This window comes from Pan paniscus, chromosome 20, assembly GCF_029289425.2.
Source record: "Pan paniscus chromosome 20, NHGRI_mPanPan1-v2.0_pri, whole genome shotgun sequence".
NCBI lineage: Eukaryota > Metazoa > Chordata > Mammalia > Primates > Hominidae > Pan > Pan paniscus.
In genome coordinates this window covers 51,894,855-51,921,517 of record NC_073269.2, presented here as the reverse complement: position 1 = coordinate 51,921,517, position 26,663 = coordinate 51,894,855, and the positions used below count along the sequence as shown (strand labels likewise).

The 26,663-nt window shown below is 49.6% G+C and overlaps 1 protein-coding gene across 3 annotated transcripts in view; it reads right to left on the bottom strand.

Moving 5' to 3' along the window:
- MEIOSIN (meiosis initiator) overlaps positions 1-26,663 on the bottom strand; it is a 35,830-nt gene that overhangs the window by 8,610 nt on the left and 557 nt on the right. The window contains exons 2-7 of one of the 3 annotated variants that reach the window (XM_055103754.2): positions 24,922-24,992; positions 20,650-20,754; positions 13,447-13,576; positions 5,099-5,210; positions 2,110-2,247; positions 1,163-1,408 (exon numbers count right to left, since the gene is read on the bottom strand). In XM_055103754.2, the coding sequence (XP_054959729.1) occupies positions 1,163-1,408; positions 2,110-2,247; positions 5,099-5,210; positions 13,447-13,576; positions 20,650-20,754; positions 24,922-24,992 (802 nt within the window). Of the gene's footprint in view, positions 1-1,162; positions 1,409-2,109; positions 2,248-5,098; positions 5,211-13,446; positions 13,577-20,649; positions 20,755-24,921; positions 25,234-26,663 lie in introns of those variants that run through there. The other 2 variants (XM_034944634.3, XM_055103755.2) reach the window with 2 other exon arrangements.

Genomic DNA, 26,663 nt, shown 5'->3' with positions numbered 1-26,663 from the left:
CAGCTTCTGCCACACACCCTCTCACTCCCCAATCCTAGCCCAAACCTCAGGATGCAGGGTGTCACGTCGGTGTGAGGCTGAGGGGTGCCCCAAATCACCCCTGGGTTTTTTGAATCCCACATCCCTATCAGAAGCTGTAATGGGGGCTGGGCACAGTGGCTCATACCTGTAACCCCTGCACTTTGGGAGGCTGAGGCGGTGGATCACGAGGTCAGGAGTTCAAGACCAGCCTGGCCAACACGGTGAAACCCCGTCTCTACTAAAAATACAAAAATTAGCCGGGCATGGGTGCGGGCACCTGTCCCAGCTACTCAGGAGGCTGAGGCAGAGAATTGCTTGAACCTGGGAGGTAGAGGTTGCAGTAGCTGAGATTGCACCACTGCACTCCAGCATGGGCGACAGAGCAAGACTTTGTCTCAAAACAAACAAAAAACTCTAATGGGCCCGGCACAGTGCCTCACACCTGTAATCCCAGCACTTTGGGAGGCCAAGGTGGGCGATCACCTGAGATCAGGAGTTCAAGACCAGCCTGGTCAATATGGCAAAACCCTGTTTGTACTAAAAATACAAAAATTAGCTGGGCGTGGTGGTGCGCACCTGTAATCCCAGCTACTCGTGAGACTGAGGCAGGAGAGTCGCTTGAATCCAGGAGGCAGAGGTTGCAGTGAGCCGAGATTGTACCACTGCACTCCAGCCTGGGCGACAGAGCAAGACTCCATCTCAAAAAAAAAAAAAAGAAAAGGCTGAATGAACAAATAGAGGAACGAGATGACTTGAGGCCTCAAAGCCTCGAGCTCCGACCTCCCTCCCTCTGGCCTAGCTCTCTGCTTGAAAGCATCACCACACGTTTTCCAAACCAGTGCAGTGACTGGGGCATGGGAGAGCCAAGTGAGGCCTGAGGCGGAGGCCCTGCCCTCCTCCCTGGTTCTGTGATGGGAAGCCCACACAAGACAATGACGCTGATCTCGTCCCCCCATTACAGTCACGACACAGCCTGAGATGAAGACCACCAGAGCAAGGCCACAAGCTTGAGAAGTGAGAGGCGGTGTTTCCTATTCACTGCTGCAGCCCCCACTACGGGTACTGTGTCTGGGACACAGCAGGTGCCCCCAAAGTGGCATCTTACTGAAAGACTAAGTTCAGAGTGAGGAAAGAGACCCACTTGAGATGTCACAGTGGATGGTGTCCTCGGCCAGATCCAACAGCGTCAGCTGGGACTGTCCTCCTTTTCTGTCACCTGGAGGCGAGGATGATGCAGGCCTCGGGTGACCGCAGGAGTCAGGGCACCTTGGAGGGGTAGTGGTCCCCCCTGTGCCACTTCCTTTCTGGTCTGGGGACGGGGTCACCAGCTTCTCAGGCTTGTTCAGGGCCAGAGAGCGGCGAGGCTTCGGGGTCCGAGTCTGGCTTTCTGGGGGAGCAGAGGTTCAGGTGTCAGAGGGGCCTGGGAGTCACCTGCCTGTCACCAGAATAGGGTTCAGGTGGGAAACATCCTTGTCAGTGTCAAAGCTATGCCTGGCCTGGTATGGGAATGCCCAGATCCTCAATCACAGGCCTCTTTGTTCAACCCCTGTCCACCTGTCAGAATCATCTTGCGACCTTTAAAAAACACTGGCCAGGCGCAGTGGCTCATGCTTGTAATCCCAGCGCTTTGGGAGGCCGAGGCAGGCAGATTACTTGAGGTCAGGAGTTCAAGACCAGCCTGGCCAACATGGCAAAACCCTGTCTCTACTAAAAATACAAAAATTAGCTGAGCATGGTGGCACATGCCTGTAATCCCAGCTACTCAGGAGGCTGAGGCAGGAGAATCGTTTCAACCTGGGAGGCAGAGCTGGCAGTGAGCTGAGATGTGTCACTGTACTCCAGCCTGGTGGACAGAGTGAGAGTCTCTCTCAAAAAAAAAAAAAAAATACTGATGCCCAGGTTCTGCCATAGACCAGTGAACCCCAAGTTTCCGGGTGTGAGGCCTCAGTGCTAATACAAGGAGGAGCTGGGAGTTGAACCCCGGCACAGGGTGCTGAGAAGGCCCCCAGAGTAAGGACATCCCTGGAGAAGGAGCCCTGCTCCTGGGTGACCTGGGCTTCTAGTTCTGCCTCCAGTGACAGCTTGTACCTGATGCCTGGGTCAGCTTCTTCTTCCGAGGCTTCTGGCACGCCCCCTGGAGACGGGACTTCTGAGAGCTTGGGGAGCTGGAGGGGGTAGAGTGTCTCCTCCGCCTGGCTGGGCCCCAGGCTGGTTTCTGACCCAGCCCTGCAGGGATGGAGAGGGAAACAGCTCAGATCCCCCACCCCATCTGCACCCAACTGCAGTTCCTGCCTTCCAGACAATGCTCCTCAGTCCCGGGTCAGGGTGGGCCCCCAGGCTGACTTTACAGTGTGGAAACTGAGGGCTTATCCAAGGCCGCTCAGTCAGGACTGTGAAAGTAGAGGGCGAGAACTCAGGTTTCTTCAGGGCTGTTTTGGGCCTTGGCTCAGTGGGAGAACGGAATCAACACTTCCCCAGACTGGGCACCTTGAGGATGCTTCACCCTCTCCCCGCCCACACCAGTACCTCCTCCTGCCTTCCTCAACACAGTGAGGGTCTCCTAGCCGACCCCCTCAAGGTCACTGGGGCCTTTCCCTCTGGCCTCTCGATTCTTCCTCATTAACATCTTCTAGGTTTACTCACTTCTATCCACATTCTCATCTACAGCGCTAGCTTGGGCCTAATTGTCCCGTCTAGATCACTCCGAACAGTGTCTTTCCTCATCTCCCTGACTCCAGTCTCTCACTTCATGACCAGTCCTCAACACTACATGTCAGGGACAAAAATTAGCTGGGTGTGGTGGCGGGTGCCTGTAATCCCAGTTACTTGGGAGGCTGAGGCAGGAGAATCGCTTGAACCCAGGGGGTGGAGCTTGCAGTGATCCGAAATTTCGCCACTTCACTCCAGCCTGGGTGAAAAGAGCAAGACTCCGCCTCAAAAAAAAAAAAAAAGAAGAAGAAGAAACTATCTGAGTAAGAGCTTGCAGGCATGAGAAGACACACGCGGGGTGTCTGGGGACAGGCAAGTCACTGGGTGTGATTGGAGGTCTGCGTGGCATGGAGATGATGTGTGTGGGCTCTGAGCCAGGCCCTGACTCAGGCTCATCTCTGTGACCTTAACCTCTCTGGGCTTCAGTTCCATCACCTGCAAAACAGGACCACATTAGCTTTTCCCTTCGGTATTTGTCCTGACGATTAAATGTGAGTTAATACATAGAAACAAGTCAGGCTTGGTGGCCCACTCCTATAATCCCAGCACTTTGGGAGGCCAAGGCGAGAGAATTGCTTGAGCCCAGGGGTTTAAGACCAGCTTGGGCAACACAGTGAGACTCTGTCTCTACAAAAAAACAAACAAAAATATTAGCCAGAGCCAGGCACGATGGCTCACATCTGTCATCCCAGCACTTTAGGAGGCTGAGATGGGTGGATCACTTGAGGTGATACCAGCTTGGCGACCACGGCAAAATCCTGTCTCTACTAAAAATATAAAAATTAGCTGGGTGTGGTGGCGGGCGCCTGTAGTCCCAGCTACTTGGGAGGCTGAGGCAGGAGAATGGCTTGAACCTGGGAGGCAGAGCTTGCAGTGAGCTGAGATCACGCCACTGCACTCTAGTCTGGGCGACAGAGAGAAACTCCATCTCAAAAAAAAGAAAATTATCTGGATATTGGTGGCACGTGCCTGTAGTGCAAGCTGCTTAGAAGTCTGCGGCAGGAGGATTGCTTGACCCCTGGAGTTTTGAGTCCTGGGATTTTGAGGTTACAGTGAGCCATGATCATGCCACTGCATTCCAGCCTGGGTGACAGAGTGAGACCTTGTCTCAAAAAAAAAAAAAAAAAAAAAAAAAGGCTAGGAGCAGGGGCTCACAGCTGTAATCCCAGCACTTTGGGAGGCCAAGGTGGGTGGATCACCTGAGGTCAGGAGTTTGAGACCAGCCTGGCCAATATGGTGAAACACCGTCTCTACTAAAAATACAAAAAAATTAGCTGGGTGTGGTGGTGGGTGCCTGTAATCCTACCTACTCGGGAGGCTGAGGCAGGAGAATCACTTGAACTTGGAAGGCAGAGGTTGCGGTGAGCCAAGATCACGCCACTGCACTCCAGCCTGCGCAACAAGAGCTAAACTCTGCCTCAAAAAAAAAAAAAAAAAGAAAGAAAGAAACATACCACAGCACCTGGAACATAGCAGTCCCCTAAGGCTAGATGTGCTGGGTGCTGTCGCTGTTACTGTAGTGTAAAATATACTGGCAGAGGCCCGGGAGGCAGAGGTCGCAGTGAGCAGAGACCTGGGTGGACTGCACTCCAGCCTGGGTGACAGAGTGATACTCCGTCTCAAAAAAAACACAAAAAACAAAAAACAAAACAAAACAAAAAGCACAAATAAATAAATAAAATACGCTGGCAGAATGGTAGGAGATGAGGCTGGGGAGGTTTGGCAGGGACTAGGAAGGCAGGGATGAGATCCCAAATGGCTTCCAGCACCTGGCTATGGAGGGAAGTGAAGAAGATGAAAATTACTGAGGGATTTTATGCCAGGGAAGGTCATGATCAGATTTATTTTATTTTATGTATATATTATTATTATTATTATTATTTGAGACACAGTCTTGCTCTGTTGCCCAGGCTAGGGTGCAGTGGCGTGATCTCGGCTCACAGCAACCTCCGCCTCCCAGGTTCAAGTGATTCTCCTGCCTCAACCTCCCAAGTAGCTGGGATTACAGGCGCCCGCCACCACACCAGCTAATTTTTGTATTTTTAGTAGAGACGGGGTTTTGCCATGTTGGCCAGGCTGGTCTCGAACTCCTGACCTCAAGCGATCCGCCCGCCTCGGCCTCCCAAAGTGCCGGGAGTATAGGCATCAGCCACTGTGCCCGGCCTGTTTCTTCTGCCTGGCTGGGCTTCCCTGCATCTCCTACAGTCCTGAAGGCCCAGCTCCAAGGCCCCTCTTCCCTGAGGCATCTTGCATATCTCTCTTTGTCCCCTATACCAGGCCTTGACGGAAGGGTCACTCAGTATCCCTGATGGCTGGAACAACACTTGGAACATCACAGGCACCAGGAAACACTGGCTGAACTACTTACCCGCAAGTCCACCTTCCCCAGTGGTGATGTGGCATTTGAACAAGGCCTTGGCGGCATCGATGTTTCTCTGGAGGTACTGAATGTACTGCAGGACATGCACCAGAATCTCCTTCTGCCTCAAAAGAAAGACAGGGTTGGCCAGGCTCACGCCTGTAATCACAGCACTTTGAGAAGCCGAGGTGGGCGGATCACGAGGTCAGGAGTTCGAGACCAGCCTGGCCAGCATGGTGAAACCCCGTCTCTACTAAAAATACAAAAAATTAGCTGGGTGTGGTGGCACATGCCTGTAATGCCAGCTACTTGGGAGGCTGAGGCAGGAGAATTGCTTGAACCCGTGAGGCAGAGGTTGCAGTGAGCCAAGATCACGCCGTTGCACTCCAGCCTGGGCAACATAGCGAGACTCTGTCTCAAAAAAAAAAAAAAAAAAGAAAAAGAAAAAGAAAGAAAGGGTTGAGCACAACAGCCAGGGCTCAAGACAATGTGGGGCTGCTGGGGACCAGAGACACAGCCAGGACCCCATTCCCCACCCACCCCAACAATTCTTCAGTTGGCAGAGACCTTCCTGTTCTGCTGTCTAGCCTTCACTGCAGCCTAGTGAGACAGGGGCTACAGCTACAGAAACGGAGGCTCAAAGTGCTAAGGGGCTTGCTACGGCTACAGAGATTGGCCGGGCACAGTGGTTCACACCCGTAATCCCGGCACTTTGGGAGGCCGAAGCAGATGGATCACTTGAAGTTAAGAGTTCAAGACCAGCCTGGCCAACATGGCAAAACCCCGTCTCTAATAAAAATACAAAAATAAGCCAGGCATGATGGTACATGCCGGTAGTCCCAGCTACTCAGGAGGCTGAAGCAGGAGAATCGCTTGAACCCAAGAGGTGGAGGTTGTAGTGAGCTGAGATCGTGCCATGGCACTCCAGCCTGGGCAACAGAGCAAGACTGTCTCAAATAAAGGCTGCAGAGATGGAGCAGCAGAGCTGGAATCTCAATCCGGGTCCGCCTGCCTCCTGGTGCAGTTTTTGGCGCACGCTCACTGGCGTCTTGCCTGGCCCCTGGCTCATGCTGTATTCTCTATCTGCAAAGCCCTCCTCTTCTCCCCATGAACTCCCTCACAGGCTTCTCCTCCTCTGAGCCTCTGCACAGTGGTCTCCTCTTCCAGAAGTGCTGCCTCTCACCCAGGCTGGGTCAGCTGTTCCCTCCTGCACTCTTTTTTTTTTTTTTTTTTTTTTGAGACAGAGGTTTGCCCTTGTCACCCAGGCTGGAGGGCAATGTGCACTCTCAGCTCACTGCAACCTCCACTTCCCGGGTTCAAGCGATTTGATTCTCCTGCCTTAGCCTCCCAAGAAGCTAGGATTACAGGCATGCACTACCATGCCCGAGTAATTTTGTATTTTTAGTAGAGATGGGGTTTCACCATGTTGGTCAGGCTGGTCTTGAACTCTTGACCTCAGAAGATCTGCCGGCCTCAGCCTCCCAAAATGCTGGGATCAGGCATGAGCCACCTCACCTGCCCCCTTCCTGCAGTCTTGTGACACCCTGGGCCTACCTCCACCAAGGCACTTGCCGCACTGTTTTATAATCATTGTTCATTCTCTGCCACTGACCATGAACTAGTTAAGGGTGAGACTGTAGCAAATTGGTTTCTCATCCCAAGCACACAGAATTGAGAGGTCACTAAGCCAGGGATTGTCAAAGGAATGAGTCTCCCCAAAGTACCAAGAAGGATGCCTCCTGCCCTGCAGGCATCATCCATGCAGCCACCAAATACCTCCTGAGTTGGTACTGGAGTCACAAAGCTGAAAGAGACTACGACTGACTAGGGGCTAGGTGTGTCAGAGTAAACAGGAGATGCTTTTGTTCAACTTCATGGAGCTTACAATCTAGTGAGAGCAACACATCTTAACTCACAAATCATCGAAAATGATCGACTGTGTGATAAGCATTATAAATAAAAGAGTATAACAAGGGGTTCCAAAATTAGCGTGTCTGAAAAGGCCTCTCTGAATAAGTAGCATTTAAACTGAGATCTGGGCCGGGTGTGGTGGCTAATGCCTGTAATCCCAGCACTTTGGGAGGCCGAGGTAGGTGGATCACTTGAGGTCAGGAGTTCAAGACCATCCCGGCCAAGATAGCAAAACCCAGTCTCTCCTAAAAATACAAAAATTAGCCAGGTGTAGTGGTGCACGCCTGTAGTCTCAGCTACCTGGGAAGCTGAGGCAAGAGAATCACCTGAACCCAGGCAGTGGAGGTTGCAGTGAGCCGAGATCATGCCACTGCACTCTAGCCTGGGTGACAGAGAGAGACTCTGTCTCAAATAAATAAATAAACTGAGATCTGAAGAGTAGAAGGAGTTATCCTGGGGAAATGGTGAGGGAAGAACACCAGGAAGTACTTTTTGAATCAAATTGGATCCCTAGAAAAATAAGACAACAGCAATAATCTTCCAAACTCCAAATCAGGAAACATGGTCTGATGAAGGGACTCATGTGAAGGTGTTGTATAAAACACAGACAGTCACTGAAATGATTCATTGTGGTCCACAGAAGGAAGCAATAGGCCGGGCGCAGTAGCTCACTCCTGTAATCCCAGCACTTTGGGAGGCCGAGGCTGGAGGATCATGAGGTCAGGAGATCAAGACCATCCTGGCTAACACGGTGAAAACCTGTCTCTACTAAAAATATAAAAAATTAGCCAGGTGTGGTGGCGGGCGCCTGTAGTCCCAGCTACTTGGGAGGCTGAGGCAGGAGAATGGTGTGAACCCAGGAGGTGGAAGTTGCAGTGAGCCGAGATCACGCCACTGCAGTCCAGCCTGGGCAACAGAGCGAGACTCTGACTCAAAAAAAAAAAAAAAGAAAGAAAAGAAGGAAGCTATAATCTAACCCTGTGATCTAAGAGACAGAGGTGACCCAGCCGAGAGGACACTGGTTTTGGAGAACCTGGGGCCAATCTGCCACTTCCTGGCTGTGTATTGGCAACGGGGCATTTTTATTTCTTTGAGCCTCGTTCTTCTCACCTGTGTGATGGGAATGAGGATATTAATTCTAGCTCAGATGATTATCATTAGAACTAAATAAATTAGGGTATGTGAAATCACCCAGCAGAGTCTGTGTGATAAGCATTATAAATAAAAGAGTATAACAAGGGATTCAAAAACGGCCTATATTGGCCAGGCACAGTGGCTCATGCCTGTAACCCCAGCACTTTGGGAGGCCAAGGCGGCCGGATCACCTGACCTGAGGTCAGGAGTTCGAGACCAGCCTGGCCAACATGGTGAAACCCCGTCTTTACTAAAATACAAAAATTAGCCGGGCGTGGCAGGGCGCACCTGTAATCCCAGCTACTCAGGAGGCTGAGGCAGGAGAATCACTAGAACCCCGGAAGCAAAGGTTGCAGTGAGCTGAGATCATGCCACTGCACTCCAGCCTGTAGCTGTAGCCCCTGTCTCACTGGTCTGCAGTGAGGGCTAGATAGCAGAACAAGAAGGTCTCTGCCGACTGAAGAATTGTTGGGGTGGGTGGGGAATGGGGTCCTTCCTGCAGCCTCTGTGTCTCTGGTCCCCAGCAGCCCCACGTTGTCTTGAGCCCTGGCTGTTGTGCTCAACCCTGTCTTTCTTTCTTTTTCTTTTTTTTTTTTTTTGAGACAGAGTCTCGCTATGTTGCCCAGGCTGGAGTGCAATGGCACGATCTCAGCTCACTGCAACTTCTGCCTGCCAGGTTCAAGCAATTCTCCTGCCTCAGCCTCCTGAGTAGCTGGGACTAGAGGTGCGTGCCACCAGGCCCAGCTAATGTTTTGTATTTTTAGTAGAGACGGGGTTTCACCATGCTGGCTAGGCTGGTCACGAACTCCTGACCTTGTGATCTGCCTGCCTTGGTCTCCCAAAGTGCTGGGATTCCAGGTGTGAGCCACCACGCCCGGCCAATAGTCTTTTTTCGTTTTTTTTTTTTTTTTGCGCTTTTTTTTTTTTTTTTTTTTTGAGACAGAATCTTGTTCTGTCGCCCAGGATGGAGTGCAGTGGCACGATCTCGGCTCACTGCAAGCTCCGCCTCCCGGGTTCATGCCATTCTCCTGCTTCAGCGAGTAGCTGGGACTGCAGGCGCCCGCCACCACGCCTCGCTAATTTTTTTGTATTTTTTAGTAGAGACGGGGTTTCACCATGTTAGCCAGAATGGTCTCAATCTCCTGACTTCATGATCCGCCCACCTCAGCCTCCCAAAATGCTGGGATTACAGGCGTGAGCCACTGCGCTCGGTCTTTTTTTTTTTTTTTTTTTTTTTTTGAGACAGGGTCTCTTGCTCTGTTGGCCAGGCTGGAGTTTAGTGGTACCATCTCAGCTCACTTCAACCTCCACCTCCTAGGCTCGAGCAATCCTCCTGTCTCAGCCCCACAAGTAGCTGGGACTACAGGCGCATGCCACCATGCCCAGCTAATTTTTTGTATTTTTTATCGAGATGAGGTTTCGCCATGTTGTTCAGGCTGGTCTCAAACTCCTGGGCTCAAGTGATCCACCCGCCTTGGCCTCCCAAAGTGCTGGGATTACAGGCATGAGCCACCACACCTGGCCTCAGTCTTTTTTTTTTTTTTTTTTGAGAGGGAGTCTTGGTCTGTTGCCCAGTCTGAAGTGCAGTGGTACGATCTCAGCTCACTGCAGCCTCTGACTCCCAGGTTCAAGCGATTCTCCCACCTCAACCTCCTGAGTAGCTGGGGCTACAGGAATGTGCCACCACGCTTGGCTAATTTTTGTATTTTTAGTAGAGACAAGGTTTCACCATGTTGGCCAGGTTGGTCTCGAACTACCGACCTCAAGTGATCCACCCACCTCGGCCTCCCAAAGTGCTGGGATTACATGTGTGAGCCACTGCACCCGGCCAGCCTCAGTCTTTTTAAGCTTATTATCTCTAATACCAGGCTTGGAGCATATGGTTGGCACTCGCTAAGAAAAAGTCCTTATAAACCATGAAGTAATATATAAATGTTACTTATTATTACTAGTATAAAGGTTGTATGTAGAAAGCAATTGGGCATCATCCCAGATTTCAAGACAGATGCCTCAGTAATTGAAACTTCAGGAAGGTTAGCTTGGGGGCTACACCAGAGTCTGGACTCTCAAAGACCTTCTGAAGGTAAGATCAACAGGTCCTGTAACTGTCCCAACAAAGGGAGCTCATTCAGTCATTCAACAAACATCTATTGAACCTTGAGTGACAGAATGGTTGAAGGCAAGAGCCTTTGGAGTGAGATACATCTGACTCTATTTCTTTTAAGATGGGGTCTCATGGCCAGGCGCGGTGGCTCACGCCTGTAATCCCAGCACTTTCAGAGCCCGAGGCGGGCGGATCACGAAGTCAGGAGATCGAGGTCATCCTGGCTAACATGGTGAAACCCCGTCTCTACTAAAAATACAAAAACTAATTGGCCGGGCGTGGTGGCGGGCACCTGTAGTCCCAGCCACTCGGGAGGCTGAGGCAGGAGAATGGCGTGAACCCAGGAGGCAGAGCTTGCAGTGAGCCGAGATGGTGCCACTGCACTCCAGCCTGGGGTACAGAGTGAGACTCCGTCTCAAAAAAAAAAAAGAGGGTCTCACTCTGTTGCTCAGGCTGGAGTGCAGTGGTGCGATCTCGACTCATTGCAACCTCCACTTCCCAGGCTCAAGCTATCCTCCTGCTTCAGCCTCCTGGGTAGCGGGGACCATGGCTGGCTAATTTTTGTATTTTTTGTAGAGATGGACTTTCGTCACATTGCCCAGGCTGGTCTCGAACTCCTAATCTCAAGCAATCTGCCTGCTTCAGCCTCCCAAAGTGCTGGTATTACAGGTGTGAGCCACTGTGCCTGGCCACATCTGAATCCCTCCCTCTCTCTTTCTCTCTGTCTCTCTTTCTATCTCAACTCTGTGCCTGTGGGCGATGTGACCATTCTCTGCACTTCAGTTTCCTCAGACCAAAGAATGAGCATAGCCATACATCTCTCACAAGCCTTGCGGGAGAGTTAAATGAGAAAAATGTATCTAAGACACTTAGCACTCAAGGTCTGACACCTGGAACGCTCAGTAAGTTGGGAACGGTTGTTACTGCTGTCTGCTGTCTGCTCTCTGCTCTTGCTAGGCCCTGTGGGCAAGGGGGACAGAGATGTCTCCTTTATGGCTCTCGCAGAACTCCACCTGAAGGAGGTCGGAAACAAGGAAGTAATTGCAGTGATACGCTGGGGGTGTTCATGGTCAGAGGGAGAACCTACATGATCAGACGGGGCAGGGGGCAATTCACCAGCCAGAGTGGTGAGGAAGGACACTCTGAATCAAAGCTGCACCCCAAGTCTCTAACACAGGAGAGGCAATTCTCACAGCTCCCGCTATGGCGCGGAGCACTGGACTGAGCATGTCCCACGGCCCCGGGATGCGGGTTGTCTGTGGAGCAGGACCCCGTGATGCAGCTGAGGGAAGGATGAAGAGGTGGGAGAAGAGGGGTTCTGAAGACAGCAGAGGACACATGGTAAATAAGTAGGCTGAGGCCTGGGGAGAATTCCAAGAGATGTGGCCATCCGGTCATTTATGAAACATCGCCAGTCCCCTGACAAGACTGCCATTCCTCAAGGGGAGGGACTGTGTCATAGTCATCTCTGGCTCCCCAAGGGCTATTCCAGCACCTATGCATGCCAAAAACTCACATTCCTCAAATATTTTTAGCACCATCGTGGACTGTATAATGCATCCCCCCAAAGTTCCAAAGATGTCCATGTCCTAGTCCCCAGAACCTATGAATATGTTGCCTTGTATGGCAGAAAGAAAGGACTTTGCAGATATGATTGAGTTAAGGATCTTTTTTTTTTTTTTTCTTTTGAGACAGAGTCTTGCTCTGTTGCCTAGGCTGGGGTGCAATGGCGCGATCTCGGATCACTGCAACCTCTGCCTCCCAGGTTCAAGCAAATCTCCCGCCTCAGCCTCCTGAGTAGCTGGGATTATAGGCACGCGCCACCACTCCTGGCTAATTTGTTGTATTTTTAGTAGAGACGGGGTTTCACCATGTTGGCCAGGCTGGTCTCAAACTCCTGACCTCAGGTGATCCACCCACCTCGGCCTCCCAAACTACTGAGCCCGCTGTGTTAAGGATCTTGAGATGGCCTGATTATTCCTGTTTATCTGGGTGGGCCCAGTGTAATCACATATAATCTTACAGAGGTAGGAATGTCAAAGGCAGGGAAGGCAATGTGACAACAGAAGCGGTAGGACAGGAAAGACATTTGAAGATGCTTCCATGCTGGCTTTGAGGGACCATGATGGGTCAAGGAATGCAGGCAGCCCCCAGAAGTTGGCAAAAAGAAAGGAAACAAACTCTCTAGAGCTTCTAAGAGGAACCAACCCTGCTGACAACTTGACTTTAAACCAGTGAGACTGGCTGGGTGCAGTGGCTTATGCCTGTAATCCCCGAACTTTGGGAGGCCAAGGTGGGCGGATCACTTGAGGTCAGGAGTTTGAGACTAGCCTGGGCAACATGGTAAAACCTCGTCTCTACCAAAACTATAAAAAATTAGCCGAGTGTGGCATGAGCCTGTAGTCTCAGCTACTCGGGAGGCTGAGGTGGGAGGATTGCTTGAGCCTGGGAAGCAGAGGCTGCAGTGAGCTGAGGTCCAGCCACTACACTGTAGCCTGGGTGAGACAGCGAGATCCTGTCTCAAAAACAAAACAAAACAAAACAAAACCTAAAAACCCCAAAACAAAACCTAAAAACCCCAAAACAACCGAACAAGTGAAAAAGCCACTGAGACTGATATTGGACTTCTGAACTCCAGAACCATAAGAGAATAAATTTGGCTGGCCACAGTGGCTAACGCCTGTAATCCCAGCACTTTCGGAGGCCAAGGCGGATGGATCACCTGAGGTCAGGAATTTGAGACCGGCCTGACCAATATGGTGAAACCCTGTCTCTACTAAAAATACAAAAAAACTATTAGCCGGGTGTGGTGGCCTGTGCCTGTAGTCCCAGCTACTCAGGACTCTCAAAAACAAAAAAGAACAAAGAAAAAAAGAAAGTCTGGGTAGCCTGAGAAACTGCCCAGAGTTCTGTAGCTGTGAAGCTAGAGGGCTCAAACCCATGGCTATTTGATTCCTGGAAAAATGATCTTCGTGCTATCTCTATTTCCCCAGCCCGGTTTCTCCTCTCTCCTTTGCAAAAAAGGATCCTCCAGGCACCTAGTTATGGGATCACAGACTCCCGGAAATTCCCGTTCAGAGTAGCACCATTCCCATTTGAATGCTGCCACTGAAAGGATCTGTCCAGGTTTCCCAGGAGAGGGTGACCCATTTGCTGCTATTTAAAGACCTGCGTCCCAAATCTGGCCCCTCTCCTCTAGTCCCTGTACCTTTGTGAGCTTCTGGGTCCCCGTCTTCAGGGCTATGGGCAGCAGCAGTGCCAACTCTTGCAGCTTGCTAGTGTGGTTTTTCCTCTGCTTCTTGTTTGGGGACAGGAGCTTGTTTTGGTTCCTCTGATTCCTGTTTGGGGACAGGAGCTGGTTTTGGTTAGGACATCCAAAACTGAATTCCATATCCAACCCGCAAACCTCCTGTCTGTGTTACTCATTTTAGGGCTGCCCGCACCCCACCCTGGACACCGAGGACAGAATCCCAGGCATCACCCGTACTTGTTACTTTCCCTTAGCCCTTAATCAGTCAGTCACCAAATCTTACCCACTCCTCTTCCATGACCTTCTCTTCAACCCCACAGCCCTGCCCTAGTCCATGTGTTAACATCCTGATAGTTCACTCAACCCTGCCATTTGGCCTCTTCCATCCCTACTGTCTGCTAGAGTCAGGGTGACCTTTCTGAAACACAAATCTGACCACATCACTCTCTTGCTTCAAACCTCTCCATGCCATCCCATTGTTAAGGATCAAGTTTAAGGTCCTAATGTGGGGTGGGTGCAGTGGCTGATGCCTGTCATCCCAGCACTTTGGGAGGCTGAGGCAGGAGAATCCCTCGAACCCGGGAGGTGGAAGTTGCAGTGAGCCAAGATTGCATCACTGCACTCCAGCCTGGGAGACAAAGACTCCGTCTCAAAATAAATAAATAAATAAATAATAAAAATACAAAAATTAGCCAGGCGTGGTGGCAGACGCCTGTAATCCCAGCTACTGGGGAGGCTGAGGCAGGAGAATCTCTTGAACCTGGGAGGTGGAGGTTGCAGTGAGCTGAGATCATGCCACTGCACTCCAGCCTGGGCGACAGAGTGAGACCCTATCTCAAAAAAGAAAAGTTCCTAATATGGCTTATCATTTGCATCCTGCCCCAGCTGACCATTCTGGTGTCCTCCCTTGCTTCTTTGTCTCTCTCCCATCAACTGATTGTCATTCCACAGGATGTGTGAAGTAGCTCTGCTAAGGCCCCCTCACCCTGGTGCTCACACACCTCTGATCACTTCACCAGGCTGTCACCTGTGTCGGGGGTACCACTGTACCCCTAGCACCTAGAACAGGGTCTGGCATATTGTGATGACTCACTGTGTATTTGCTAAGTGAATTAATAAATAAGGACATGAAATAAGTTGTCTCGGCTGGGCGCGGTGGCTCATGACTGTAATCCTAGCATTTTGGGCAGCTGAGGCGGGTGGATCACTTGAGCTCAGGAGCTCGAGACCATCCTGGCCAACATGGTAAAACCCTGTCTCTACTAAAAATACAAAAAATTACCCAGGAATGGTGGTGGGCGCCTGTAATCCCAGCGACTTGGGAGGCTGAGACAGGAGAATTGCTGGCTGGCTAATTTTTTTATTTTTTGTGGAAGTGCGCTCCACCGGCCAGGTGCGGTGACTCATGCCTGTAATCCCAGCACTTTGAGAGGCCGAGGCAGGCAGATCACAAGGTTAGGAGTTCGAGACCAGCCTGGCCAATACGGTGAAACCCCATTTCCACTAAAAATAGAAAAATTAGCCAGGCGTGGTGGCGGGCGCCTGTAGTCCCAGCTACTCAGGAGGCTGAGGCAGGAGAATAGCTTGAACCCAGGAGACAGAGATTGCAGTGAGCTGAGATCACGCCACTGCACTCCAGCCTGGGCAACAGAGCGAGACTCCGTCTCAAAAAAAAAAAGAAAAAAAAAAAAGAAGCGCACTCCACCATGCCGGTGGCGCGTGCCTATAGTCCCAGCTACTTGGGGGGCTGAGGCAGGAGGATCACTTGAGCCACGGAGGTCGAGGTTGCAGTGAGCCGTGATCACTCCATTATACTCTAGTCTGGGTGAAAGAATGAGACCCTGTCTTGAAAAATAAAACAAAAAACACCAAGAACAAATACAGCCCCTTCTTCTGGAGATTACAGTATAGTTGTGGCTAAAGTAATTAATCAAATTGTCACACAAACAAAATTGCAAGTAAGATCAGAAAAAGCTACATAATTTACTGGGTTCAGGGGCCATTGTAAATGGAAATGTGGAGCCTCTTGTTCAAAAATTGAGAATTTCAAGGTGGTGAGAGCAGGCCAGGCGTGGTGACTCATGTCTGCAATCTCAGCACTTTGGGAGGCCAAGGCAGGCAGATCACCTGGGGTCGGAAGTTTGAGACCAGCCTGACCAACATGGAAAAACCCTGTCTCTACTAAAGGTCAGGAGTTCAAGACCAGCCTGACCAACATGGAGAAACCCTGTCTCTACTAAAAATACAAAATTAGCCAGGTGTGGTGGCACATGCCTGTAATCCCAGCTACTAGGGAGGCTGAGGCAGAAGAATAGCTTGAACCTGGGAGGCAGAGGTTGCGGTGAGCCGAAATCGCGCCATTGCACTCCAGCCTGGGCAACATGAGCAAAACTCCGTCTCAAAAACAAAACAAAACAAAAAAAAGATGCTGAGAGCAGAGCATCAAACCAAGCATTGGACCATCCTAAGCACAGGGCCCTATGTGACTGCCCAGGTCATATGTCTATGAAGCTAGCCGTGATAAAGAAAAAAGTGTTGCTTGGTGTTATGGAAACTTGTAAAAGGAGGCCGGGCATGGTGACTCACACCTGTCATCCCAGCACTTTGGGAGGCTGAGGTGGGCTGATCACTTGAGGTCAGGAGTTCAAGACCAGCCTGGCCAACATGGCAAAAACCCATCTCTACTAAAAATACAAAAATTAGCTGGACATGATGCCTATAATCCCAGCTACTCAGGAGGCTGAGGCACGAGAATTGCTTGAACCTGAGAGGCGGAAGCTGCAGTGAGCTGAGATTGTGGGTGACAGAGCCAGACTGTCTCAAAAAAAAAAAAAAAAAAAAAAGTAAAAATAAGAAGCTTGTAAAAGGAAATTGATCTAAATGCTAAGTGGCAAGTGTGGTGTCACCAATACATGAAGAGGCCATGCTTTGCTTTTGACTGAGTGTGGTGGCTCACATGTGTAATCCCAGCACTTTGGGAGGTCAGGGTGGGAGGATCACTTGAGCTCAGGAGTTCAAGACCAGCCTGAGCAAAAAAGTGAGACCTCGCCTTTATGAAAAAATAAAAAGTTGGCCGGGCATGGTGGCTCACACCTGTAATCCCAGCACTTTGGGAAGCTGAAGTGGGCAGATGACTTGGGCCCAGGAGTTCAAGGCCAGCCTGGCCAACATGGCGAAACCCTGTTCCTACTAAAAATACAAAAATCAGCCAGGTGTGGTGGCACGTGCCTGTAATCCCAGCTACTCGGGAGGCTGAGGCAGGAGAATTGCTTGAGCCTAGGAGGCACAGGTTGCAGTGAGCCAAGATCGCACCACTGCACTCCAACCTGGGCAACAGAACAAAACTCTGTCTCAAAAAAAGAAAAAAAATCACTGATGAGTCCCCAAGTTACCTCCTGGTAGAAACCATAACTTTGAGCCAAGGGGGTGCTGGGGTTCTATCCTTCGAGATAAATTGAGTAGGCTGAGCGTAAACTCCTGTCTAGCCCTGATAAATAAATAAATATATATATATCACATTATTTCCCATGTGTTCTAGAGGGGCCCTTGGCAGACCCGACAAGAAACAACTCAGGAAGCAAGGAAGAAAAAGTGTCCAGGTCTACTTATAAAGTTCAAGGTGTTATTTGACCTTGTCTCAGAGGGTTTCATATAAACCATAGTCCCTGGGTGTTTATTCTGGGTTTTACAAAGCACCAGGTGAACCTTCTGGGTAAACACAGAGGTTAGAAAGGGAGCAACTGAGTGGATGGGAATCCCAATGTCTTGGCATCCCCAGTGTCTGGGCAGTAGTCCTGAAGAAGTACAACCTGGGCTCCGCTCTCAGGGGCCTCCAGGAGCCAGGTACCACCTCCCAGAGCTGCCTCTTTTCTTTGCTGGATGGTTCGGGTTTTAGCCAATTTCTTCCCTCACAATCTGTATATTTGCGTCCACTAATCCCAGCTGTGCCCTCTGGGTTTTCAGGGAACAGGTCAGCTCCAGTCACATAGGTTTTCTTTCTGTTTCTCTAAACTGCCAATTTTATTTCTGCCTTCTCTGTTTGGAATGTTCTGTTGCCCTGGTTGTTGTTGTTGTTTTGTTTTGTTTGTTTGTTTTGAGACAGAGTCTTGCTCTGTCACCCAGGCTGGAGTGCAGTGGCGCGATCTCAGCTTCTGCAAACTCCGCCTCCCGGGATTACACCTCCTCAGCCTCACCCTCACGTTCTCCTGCCTCAGTCTCCCAAGTAGCTGGGACTACAGGTGCCTGCCACCACGCCTGGCTAATTTTTTGTATTTTTAGTAGAGACGGGGTTTCACCGTGTTAGCCAGGATGGTCTCAATCTCCTGACCTCATGATCTGTCCGCCTCGGCCTCCCAAAGTGCTAGGATTACAGGCGTGAGCCACCGCGCCTGGCCTGCTTGTTTGTTTTTAAAGAGACAACGAGTTGCTCTGTCACCCAGGCTCACATGTAATAGCACAATCATAGCTCATTGTAACCTCAAACTCCTGGGCTCCAGCAATCCTTCTGCTTCAGTCTCCCGAGTAGCTGGGACTTTAGGCATGCACCACCATGCCAGGCTATTTTTAAAATTTTTTTGTAGAGACAAGGCTGGGTGCAGTGGCTCACACCTGTAATCCCAGCACTTCAGAGGCCAAGGCAGGATGGTCCCTTGACCCCAGGAGTTTAAGTCCAGCCTGGGCAACATAGTGAGACCCTGCATCTACAAAAAACTTTTAAAAATATATTTTAAGCTGGGCGTGGTGGCTCACGCCTGTAATCCCAGCACTTTGGGAGGCCAAGGCAGGTGGATCACCTGAGGTCAGGAGTTCAAGACCAGTCTGATCAACATGGTGAAATCTTGTCTCTACTAAAAATACAAAAATTAGCCAGGTGTGGTGGCAGGTGCCTGTAATCTCAGCTACTTGGGAGGCTGAGGCAGGAGAATCACTTGAACCCAGGAGGTGGAGGTTGCAGTGAGCAACCGAGATCATGCCATTGCACTCCAGCCTGGGCAACAAGAGCAAAAGCTCCGTCTCAAAAAATAAATAAATAAATAATAAATAAAATAAAATAAATTTTAAAATAAATTCTTTTTTGGAGACGGGGTCTCTCTATATTGTACAGGCTGTGAAATCTTATTTCTTTCATTAATTTATTAATTATAAATATGAACTCCATGAGGGCAAGAATTGGTTGGTTGGTTGGTTGGTTTTTGAGGCAGAGTTTTGCTCTGTTGCCCAGGCTGGAGTGCAGTGGCAGGCTCTTGGCTCACCGCAACCTCCACCTCCTGGGCTAGAGTGATTCTCCTACCTCAGCCTCTCAAGTAGCTGGGATTACAGGCACACGCCACAGGGCAAGAATTTTTGTCTTATTTATTGCTATATCCCAGGCTGATTTATCCATAAAATGCAGAAAGCACAGTGCTTGGAACCCATGATACTTTTAGGGGCTCATGAAAATATTCTAATTCCTTTTAAATTAGAACAAAAAATAAATATCACCCCATCTGTAGTATACTTGTCTTCATATCAATACTATCATAAACCACAATTGTTAATATTTTTCTTTTTTTTTTCCCCCGAGACAGAGTCTCGCTCTTGTCCAGGCTGGAGTACAGTGGTGCGATCTCGGCTCACTGAAACCTCCGCCTCCCAGATTCAAGCGATTCTTCTGCATCAGCAACCCAAGTAGCTGGGATTGCAGGTGCCCGCCACCATGCCTCCCAATTTTTGTATTTTTAGTAGAGACGGGGTTTCACCATGTTGGCCAGACTGGTCTCGAACTCCTGACCTCGTGATCTGCCCGCCTTGGCCTCCTAAAGTGCTGGGATTACAGGCGTGAGCCACCGCACCCAGCGTTAATATTTTTCTATGGAAGAAGGGGATCAAGAAGGTAAAATTGTATAGGGCCCACAGAAGCCATAATGCTGCGCTGGTTATATCCCTTAAGTCCTGGAATAATGCCTAACACTTAGTGGGTGCTCAATAAAGAATTATTGAATTAATGAATACTGAGAGGTCTTGGGATAGCTGCTCAGACTTCTAAAGTGGCATATGAACCTAATTCTCAAGTTTCCTTTTCCCTGAGCTAATCAACCTGAACATACCCTAGTTACTTTATTATCATTGTTGTTATTATTATTATTATTATTATTATTATTATTGAGATGGAGTCTCGCCTTGTTGCCCAGGCTGGAGTACAGTGGCACGATCTCGGCTCACTGCAACCTCCGTCTCCTGGGTTCAAGCGATTCTCCTGCCTCAGCCTCCCCAGTAGCTAGGACTACAGGCACGCAACACCATGCCCAGCTAATTTTTGTATTTTTAGTAGAGACGGGGTTTCACCATGTTGGCCAGGATGGTCTCAATCTCCTGACCTCGGATCTATCCGCCTTGGCCTCCCAAAGTTTTGGGATTACAGGCGTGAGCCTCCGTGCCCGGCCTTCATTTGTTTTAATAGTGTGTAGGGATGTAAGAGTAAGAGCTGCCCCAAAGTGGGAAAAAGCAGGGGACAGTCCCAGGAGGTGGCATAAAGGTTGATATATAAGCTCCAGTTTTTGAAGCAGAAAGACTGGGATTCAAATCCTAGTTCCTCCACTTGCTGTGTGACTTTGGGCAACTGCTTTCACTTCTCTGTGCCTGTTTCTTCCTCCTTTACAAAATGGAGGTGGCTAGGAAAACCTTGATCTTATCTGGAAGGTGTTTCGTATAGTGCCTGGTACATAGGGAGTGTTCATGAAATGTTAGTTCAAGAAAGCGTGTGGGGCCAGGTGCAGTGGCTCACGCCTGTATCCCAGCACCTTGGGAGGCCAAGGCAGGCAGATCACCTGCGGTCAGGAGTTCAAGACCAGCCTGACTAACATGGTGAAACCCTGTTTCTACTAAAAATACAAAAAATTAGCTGGCCGTGGTGGCACGTGCCTGTAATCCCAGCTACTCGGGAGGTTGAGGCAGGAGAATCACTTAAACCCTAGAGGCAGAGGTTACAGTGAGCCGAGATTGTGCCACTGCACTCCAGCTTGGGCAACAAGAGCAAAGCTCTGTCTCAAAAAAAAAAAAGGAAGAAAGAAAGCATGTGTGTACAGTCATTTGTCAGAATGATTTTAGGGGTAAGAGGTGTTGAACAATGGGCTATGTTTTTGCTTGGCCAACATCCAATCCCCCCTTTTCTGTTAACAGTACCTCAGTTTTCCTTTGAGCAACCATTTCTCCTCCATTCTCAGTCCATGTGGTTCGGAGGGGTTGACCTTATCTTCCCCTTCCACTAGGGAGCACAAAACCAAGGTCCTGCCAAGAATAGTCACAGTGATTGGTTCAGGGTTGCAGTGGTAATCCTAGGTTTGGCCAATCAGAGTCAATCAATCTTAGAAAGATGTTTTCTCTTCTGGGTATATGGAGTTGGCAAGATATAGACCTGGAACTGCTGGGAACCATCTTGCCCTTCCAAAGGGACAACCTGCAGCTGGGCACAATGACTCATGCCTGTAATCCCAGCACTTTGGGAGGTTGAGGCAGGCAGATCATTTGAGGTCAGGAGTTCGAGACCAGCCTGACCAACATGGTGAAACCCCGTTTTCACTAAAACTATGAGAAAATTAGCCAGGCCTGGTAGCACATGTCTGTAATCTCAGCTACTCGGGAGGCTGAGGCAGGAGAATCCCTTGAACCCAGGAGGCAGAGGTTGCGCTGAGCTATCACGCCACTGCACTCCAGTCTGGGCGACAGAGCAAGACTCCATCTCAAACAAACAAACAATAAGATAAAATATATAAATAAAGCAAAGGGAGAACCTGCTTGAGACAGAAGCCAACACAGACAATACCAGAGCCAAGAGACGCAGATTCCCGGCAACATCATTTAACCTCCATCCTGGAACCAGCCAAGGCCGACATCCCTGAATTTTTTGTTTAAATGATCCAATAAATCCCTTTTTATGCTTAAGCCAGTTTTTGCTAGGTTTCTGTTCTTCGCAACTAACAGTCTTTATCAATACAAGGACCCCCATATCTAGAAAGGGGGATGAAAGTATGAATTGTGGGCAACTCTAAAATTCCAGGAGGAATGGGCAGCAGGATAGGCATTCTTCATTTTCTTCATGGTGCTTCTTCTGAGCATAGTATCTAGGTAGAGAACCTAAACAAAGCACACAGTCCTCGTCTTACAACAGTCGGACTTAACATTTTTCGACTTTACGATGGTGTGAAAGCCATACAAATTCAGTAGAAGCCATACTTCTCTTACTGTGCTGGGCAGCAACACTGGGCCACAGCTCCCAATCAGCTATGCTTTTTTTTCTTTTTTTAGACTGAGTCTTGCTCTGTTGCTGGAGCGCAGCGGCGCGATCTTGGCTCACTGCAACCTCCGCCTCCCAGGTTCAAGTGATTCTCCTGCTTCAGCCACCTGAGTAGCTGGGATTACCGGCACACACCACCATGCCTGGCTAAATTTTGTATCTTTAGTAGAGATGGGGTTTTGCCCTGTTGGCCAGGCTGGTCTCAAACTCCTGACTTCAAGTGATCAGCCCACCTTGGCTTCGCCAAGTGTTGGGATTACAGGCCTGAGCCATCAACCATGCATTTTTGACATACAATATTTTCAGTTTATGATGGGTTTATCAGGACATAACCCCGTAGATGCTTAATTTTGGAGTTAATGAAGAGATAGTTGGATGGAAAGTCACTGGGGGAGATGGTAGGGGTTAATATGAACTTGGCCTTATTTTTTCTTTATCCAGACTTTGGAGGGAGGGAGAAATCTGATCCAACCTCCAATCTGCTGTGAAAATTCCCTCTATAAGATTCATTACACTTGGTAAGTGCTTGATGGATGAATGAATGCGTGAATAAAAGAAAGGAAGTAAAGACATGGTGGCTCACGCCTGTAATCCCAGCACTTTTGGAGGCTGAGGCAGGAAGATCACTTGAGCCTAGGAGTTTCAGACCAGTGTAGGCAGCATAGTGAGACCCTGTCCACAATTTTTTTTTTTTTTTTTGAGACAGAGTTTCACTCGTTGCCCAGGCTGGAGTGCAATGGCGCGATCTCGGCTCACTGCAACCTCTGCCTCCTGGGTTCAAGCGATTCTCCTGTCTCAGCCTCCCAAGTAGCTGGGATTATATCATGCCCAGCTAATTTTTGTATTTTTAGTAGAGATGGAGTTTCACCATGTTGGCCAGGCTGGACTCAAACTCCTGACCTCAAGTGATCAACCCACCTTGGCCTCCCAAAGTGCTGAGATTATAGGTGTGAGCCACCACACCTGGCCAATTTTTTGTTTTTTAATTAGTTGGGCATAGTGGCGTGTGCCTGTGGTCCTGCATACTTGGGAGGCTGATGTGGGAGGACTGCTTCAGTTTGGGAGGTCAAAGCTGCAGTAAACTGTGATCGTGTCACTGCACTCCAGCCTGGGGAACAGAGCAAGACCCTGTCTAAAAAGAAAGAGCCAGGCCTGTAACCCCAGCACTTTGGGAGGCTCGGTGGATCACTGGATCCCAGGAGTTTGAGACCAGCCTCGGCAACATGGCAAAAACCCATTTCTACGAAAAATACAAAAATTAGCCAGGCGTGATGGTGCACGCCTATGGTCCCAGCTACTCAGGGGGCTGAGATGGGAAGATTGTTTGAGCCCAGAAGGTCGAGGCTGCAGTCAGCTGGGATTGCACCACTGCATTCCACATTCCAGCCTAGGTGACAGAGCAAGACCTTGTTTCAAAAAAAAAAAAAAAGGAAAGAGGCCAGGCTTGCTGACTCACACCTGTAATCCTAGCACTTTGGGAGGCCGAGGCGGGTGAATCACCTGAGATCAGGAGTTCGAGACCAGCCTGAACAACAGGGTGAAACCCTATCTCTACTAAAAATACAAAAATTCGCTGGGCGTGGTGGCATGCGCCTGTAGTCTCAGCTACTCGGGAGGCTGAGGCAGGAGAATCGCTTGAACCCGGGAGGCGGAGGTTGCAGAGAGCCGAGTTCATGCCATTGCACTCCAGCCTGGGCAGCAAGAGTGAAACTCCATCTCAAAAAAAAAAAAAAAAGGCTGGGCGCAGTGGCTCACGCCTGTAATCCCAGCACTTTGGGAGGCTGAGGCGGGCGGATCACGAGGTCAGGAGATCGAGACCATCCTGGCTAACATGGTGAAACCCCATCTCTACTAAAAAAAATATAAAAAATTAGCCAGGCATGGTGGCGGGCGCCTGTAGTCCCAGCTACTCAGGAGGCTGAGGCAGAAGAATTGCGTGAATCCAGGAGGTTGAGCTTGCAGTGAGCCCAGATGACGCCACTGCACTCCAGCGGGCGGATCACGAGGTCAGGAGTCCAAGACCAGCCTGGCCAACACAGTGAGACCCTGTCTCTACTAAAAATACACACAAAAAAATTAGCTGAGCATAGTGGCGGGCACCTGTAATCCCAGCTACTTGGGAGGCTGAGGCAGGAGAATCGCTTGAGCCTGGGAGGCAGAGGTTGCAGTGAACCAAGATCGCGCCACTGCACTCTACAGCCTGGGCATCAGAGTTAGACTCTGTCTTAAAAAAAAGGAAAGAAAGAAAGACACTCAGAATGTCAGTTGGGCGTGGTGGCTTAGTAATTCCAGCACTTTGGGAAGATAAGACAGGAGGATCACTTGAGGCCAGAAGTTCAAGACAGGCCTATGCAACATAGCAAGACCCTGTCACTACAACAAATAGAAAAACTGGCTGGGTGTGGTGGCATGTGCCTGTAATCTTAGCTGTTCGGAAGGCTGAAGCAGGAGGATCAAGCCCAGGCTCAAACCCAGGAGTCCGAGGCTATAGTGAGCTATGATGCCACCACTGCACTCTAGCGTGGGCAACAGAGTGATACCCTAACTCTGAAAACAAACAAACTCAGAATGTCACAGGCTGCAAGGACCTTAGAAGTTATCTTTGCCCTAAAAATAAAAAAAGAAATGGGCTGGGCATGGTGGCTTACACCTGTAATCCCAGCACTTTGGGAGGCTGAGACAGGTAGATCACTTGAAGCCAGGAGTTGAAGACTAGCCTGGGGAAAATGGCAAAACCCTATCTTTACAAAAAATACAAAAATTAGCCAGGCATGGAGGCATGCGCCTGTAGTCCCAGCTACTGGGGAGGCTGAGGCAGGAGAATCACTTGAGTTCAGGAGGCGGAGGTTGCAGTGAGCTGGGATCGCAACACTGCACTCCAGCCTGGGCAACAGGAGTGAAACCCTGTCTCAAAAATAAGTAAATAAATAAATAAATAAGAAATGATCTTTGCCGATCACCGCAGAGTACTCTCATCTGGAAAATGGTAGGCATCTTTGTACACAACTTCCTCATGAGATTGTTGTATGGATTAACAGTTATCATACAAACAAAAGGTTTGGCAAAGAGTCTAGCAAACGGTAAATGCTCAGCAAATGTTTTTGTTATTATTATTCAATGAGAGTGGCTGGGGCTATAAGGGAGATGGGGCAAGCCCTTACCTGTCACTGGGACCCAGTGAATTAGCTCTGGGCTGTTCAGAGGAACCCAAGTATCTGCTGGAACCAAACATCTGCAAAGAAGGAAAAAGAATGATTAGTGACCTCTGGGATTGCAGGAAGGATGGGCAGGAACCCTGATGGGCACCCTTCATCTTCCCTATCATGCTTCTTTGAGCACCCAGAGATCCCAAAATAAGAGTCCCTAGCCCCAACAAATTATGGGCCCAAAGACCCAAATTAAACAGCTAAACCTTGGCCAGAAGTGGTAGCTCACACCTGTAATCCCAGCATTCTGGGAGGCCGAGGCAGGCAAATCACTCGAGGTCAGGAGTTTGAGACCAGCCTGGCCAACATGGTGAAACCCCATCTCTACTAAAAATACAAAAATTAGCCGGGCGTGGTGGTGCACGACTGTAATCCCAGCTACTTGGGAGGCTGAGGCAGGAGAATCACTTGAACCTGGGAGGCGGAGGTTGCACTGAGCCAGGATTAAGCCACTGCACTCCAGCCTGGACAACAGAGTGAGACTGTGTCTCAAAAAACAAAAACAAAAACAAAAACAAACCCCTAAACCTCTAAAAAGGCACTAAAACTAATACTTTAGAGTCCCAAAATGAGGACCTAAATCCTCACTTTGGAGCCCTCCCAAAGCCAGGTACAGTGGCTCACGCCTGTAATCCTAGCACTTTGGGAGGCCAAGGCAGGAGGATTGCTTGATCTCAGGAGTTTGAGACCAGCCTGGCAATATGACAAAACTCCACCTCTACAAAAAAAAAAAAAAAATTACCTGGGCATAGTGGCACATGCTTGTAGTCCCAGCTACTTGGGAGGCTGAGGTGGGGGGATGGTTTGAGCCCAGGAGGTCAAGGCTGCAGTGAGCTAAAATCGCACTACTACACTCCAGCCTGGGTGACAAAGTGAGACCTTGTCTCAAAAACAAAAAAAAAGGAGCCCTCCCAAACCTACAAACCCTAAATTCTAATACTGAGCTACCCCAGACCCTCAAACTGTCAACTTCTGATCTTCAAATATGATCCTAATACTAAGATTACAGACTGCAAGCTGTAACACTATGAACCTATATCCTAAGATAAGAAATCCAGGCCCCTATGAAACAAATCTCACTCCTCCAGATTGACCTCTTAGACGTCCAAACTGTCCCTCAAATTGTGGCCCCAACCCTAAAACTGAGATCTCGAATGTGGGTCCTACTCTGAAACCCCAGACCCTAAAACTGGAGCTCCCATACTCAATGTGGGCACTCCAGGTCCTAAAACGTGCTTCTAAAGACTCAAACTGCGACTCCAGATCCTAAAGCTTTACTCTACATTGGGATTTAGGCCCTAAATCTATACTGAGGCTTCAGTTGCCCCAAATCAGGCTCCAGACTCTCAAAATGTTACATCATAACTCAGAACTAAGACTTCCAGATCCCCAAATTGGGATCTCTGGATTCCAAGGAGAAAGCTTCCAGTCACAAAACTCAAGCTCTTCAGATTCCAGAACTAGTCACCCCTAGACACAAATCCCGAGATCCCAGATCAGAACTCGAGAGCCCGGATTTCCAACACAAACAGAGTCTTCCGTTCCTCAAACTCGAACCTGGACCCCCGGCTTCAAACCCAAACTCCGTCGCCCGTGGCCCTGCACCCAGAGCATGTTCTATTCCCCTGAGCCCCCCCGAGGGAGGTTCCTGTGGGGATCCCGGGTTCCCCTAAGCCCAGCTAGTGCTGGGGGAGGCC